General features: G+C 39.4%; 1 protein-coding gene across 1 annotated transcript; it reads right to left on the reverse strand.

Moving 5' to 3' along the window:
• Positions 1-1,100: 1,100 nt before the first annotated feature.
• Positions 1,101-2,595, reverse strand: LOC122665869 (zinc transporter 5-like). Its single transcript, XM_043862002.1, has 3 exons — positions 1,993-2,595; positions 1,752-1,901; positions 1,101-1,406 (listed from the first exon to the last, which is right to left on the reverse strand). The coding sequence occupies exons 1-3, from the start codon at positions 2,593-2,595 to the stop codon at positions 1,101-1,103; spliced, it is 1,059 nt and encodes a 352-aa protein (XP_043717937.1).
• Positions 2,596-3,080: the final 485 nt, after the last annotated feature.

A 3,080-nucleotide genomic window follows, 5' to 3' on the forward strand; every position in this document is an offset into this window, starting at 1 on the left:
TAGTTTTACACATCTAGGAATTCTCTCTATATGGAAGGCCATGAGTCTTAATAAGGAAGAAGTCAAATGACCACACCGCCCCCCCCCCCCCCATGCGTGGGGCTCCTCTCCAGCGGCCCCATCGCCCGAGGAGTGCCCAGTAAGCATCCAACAGTTGGGTTGACTGGGCCCACACCGAGATGTGTTCCCCCCACCCCCACCCTCCAAAAAAAATAATTTTATGACATCAGTAATCCAAATAGTAGTAACTAGTAACACAACTTTTGTAATTTCACCTCTCTTCTTGTGTATATGTTAATAAGTCAACTAAATGAGAATGAGGCCATTTATGCAAATGTAGGTTTCCCACTGGAGTTGTTAACAGGGACATTATCACCAATGGAAGATCTCCGGTGTATTGCTACAAGTTAGACTTAGTTCATCTCACTTTGACTCACTATAACCAACTGCTATGCATAGAGGAGGAGGAAATTCTAATTCAAATTCGGTTGCCGATGATCATCTATCTCATCCTCTCTTTCTTCTCCAGTACCTGATCTCCTATGTTTCTTGTCTGAATTGCTCTCCCATGATGTAATATAATTGGGATTGCAAGACCCAAGCTTCAAGGTTTTACTTGTTCAATATATCTATAGAATTTAGTTCTTCCCAACAAGTCATTCATTCCAATATGTATATATATATACCTCAAAGGGAAAAGGAAGTATAGTTTACTTCCCTCTCACAGTTTCTCTTCTCTTTTTCTCCTTGTCAAGGTAATATAATTCATTAATTGTGAATTCTCCAAAGGAGAGTATATCTAGTTTACATGAGTTTCTCAACTGGTGAGAATCCTAGATGGGATAAACTAAGAAACAATATATCTAGAGAGAGATACATAAATATGTGACTCTTTTTCTTTCCTCACTAAATATACTTTTTATGTTTTTCGCTGCATAAGTCAGCATGCACACTACTTCAAATTCAAAAGTTATTTCATAGAACACTGCAAGTTTGATAATGATTATATGTTAGTGCTCAGCCCAATCTTATTTGATGGTGTATAGGAATATAAAACCTTGAAAAAAGGGTATTTAGCCCTTATAATAACAATAGATAGCTCAAGCCCATATGGCCAAAACAGACATACAACCAGCCCCGACAAGAAGCGAAATGCTTGCCCCTATCTGAAGCTTTACATTTGTTTGCATTTTGGTGTTCATGAAATCAGCTGCAAGTAGATCCACAAGGGACATGTAAATCAAGATACCAGCTGCTGCAGAATCAAGAACCCCTTCAACTATGAGTGCAGTTGGGCTACTTTCACTGTAAATATTCGCTATTCCTATACCGATTATGACCCCAATTGGAGTTGTAAGGGAGAAGAAGAGTCCCATTAATGCAATACTTCTGGTTTTCAATCTTGCCTGTTAACAATAAATTAATTACACAAATTAGTTATGGAATGGTATGGTAGATCAATTGCTAGAAACATTAAGGAAGTAGTTAGATGAATGAGACATAAATTGAGTGCAGAGAAGCCAAGCCAAACCCAATAGATGGATAATGGCCTGATTTTGCAATTGGGATCCATTCGGATCGGTTTGAATTAAAACCAGTTTGGCAGAACCAGAGAAAAATATGGACAGTTTAGTGATAATTAAACAAGATTGCTTTGACACCTTAAACATAGAGATACTGCTAAATGACAAGAGAAGAGAAGAGAAGAGAAAAGAAGAGAACAGAACAGAACAGGTGGTTAACATATCTACCTGAGCGATGGCTCCACCCAGTCCAGTTCCCTCAAAGAACTGGTGGAAAGTCAAGGCTGCAAACAGAGGCTTTACTACACTTGGGCTTGAAGAAACCCCCACTGTAATCCCTATGATCACCGAGTGAACCAAAATCCCCAACTCCAGCACCTGATGATCCATGAAACATTATTGATTCAAGTTACTGAAATCAATCAATTTTGATAGTAAACTTGGCAGCTGCAATGTAATCTATAATTACCTGAGCTATGACGCGATGTCGGATAAGAGTTGAAGAACCCGAATCTTGAGAGACAAGGGCACCCAAGCCATGTGAATGACCAACATGTGCTCCAGCTGCTCCAGTCTTCTCCTCATCTGAGATCTCGGGTTTACCTGCTTCCATGTTAGAGTGAACTTTGGTATAGTAACTAGTAGCAAAACTGTCCACCATTAAAGTTAGAATGGTGGCTACCATGGCAATGAAGCCTGTAAATGGAAAATTCCCCCAAGGGTTCTGATTAAGACATGGAGATGTTAATTGATTGAATGCATCAGGTAATATATGTATGAACCCTGTTGCTAGGATCACTCCTGCTGCGAAGGCCTTGATTATGAAGAAAATGTTATTTTCAGGTCGTAAAGCCGGATATTTCTTCCCCAAAGTTGGAAGACACACACCAATTGCGCCCCCGATAAGAATAGAAAAGATGGCAGCTATCTTGTAGTTAAGTGCCACTGCTTTGTTGATTCCCGAATCGACTGAAGCAGTACAGGTACAATCAGCTGATACTAAGACAGGGAGGAGCAGAAGAAGAAGGGAGAATCTTGCTAACATCTTATTAGCTGAATTAGGTTCCCCCATCTTTATTGAATGGAGAAAGTTTGCAAAATTAGGGGAAGAGGTGTACAAATGTACAATGGTGAGTGTTCTAATAAAGAGGTATTTCAATGGTATATATACATATATGAATACATATTGGAATGAATGACTTGTTGGGAAGAGCTAAATTCTATAGATATTGAACAAGTAAAACCTTGAAGCTAGCTTGGGTCTTGCAATCCCAATTACATTACATCATGGGAGAGCAATTTAGACACGAAACATAGGAGATCAGGTACTGCAGAAGAAAGAGAGGAAGAGATAGATGATCATCGCCAACCGAATTTGAATTTTCTCCTCCTCTATGAACCACGGTGGTTGCTGACGTTTTGGTTCTGTAATTCTAAGGGGGAGGGGGTATGATACCTACACATTTTGCATCCATAAATGACCCGCTAAGCATTTTAAATGGCGGCATGAATGAGTACTTTTTATGAAAACAAAAGGACACATGTTATCACAAAAAC

This window comes from Telopea speciosissima, chromosome 6 (assembly GCF_018873765.1).
Source record: "Telopea speciosissima isolate NSW1024214 ecotype Mountain lineage chromosome 6, Tspe_v1, whole genome shotgun sequence".
NCBI classification, from domain to species: domain Eukaryota; kingdom Viridiplantae; phylum Streptophyta; class Magnoliopsida; order Proteales; family Proteaceae; genus Telopea; species Telopea speciosissima.

Bases quoted from the DNA above. Each gene is read 5' to 3' on its own strand.
- LOC122665869 (XM_043862002.1), bottom strand. From the start codon at position 2,595: ATGGGGGAACCTAATTCAGCTAATAAGATGTTAGCAAGATTCTCCCTT. The intron at 1,902-1,992 runs GTAATTATAGAT...ATGGATCATCAG, and splicing joins GACATCGCGTCATAGCTCAG to GTGCTGGAGTTGGGGATTTT. The intron at 1,407-1,751 runs GTAGATATGTTA...TATTGTTAACAG, and splicing joins TGGGTGGAGCCATCGCTCAG to GCAAGATTGAAAACCAGAAG.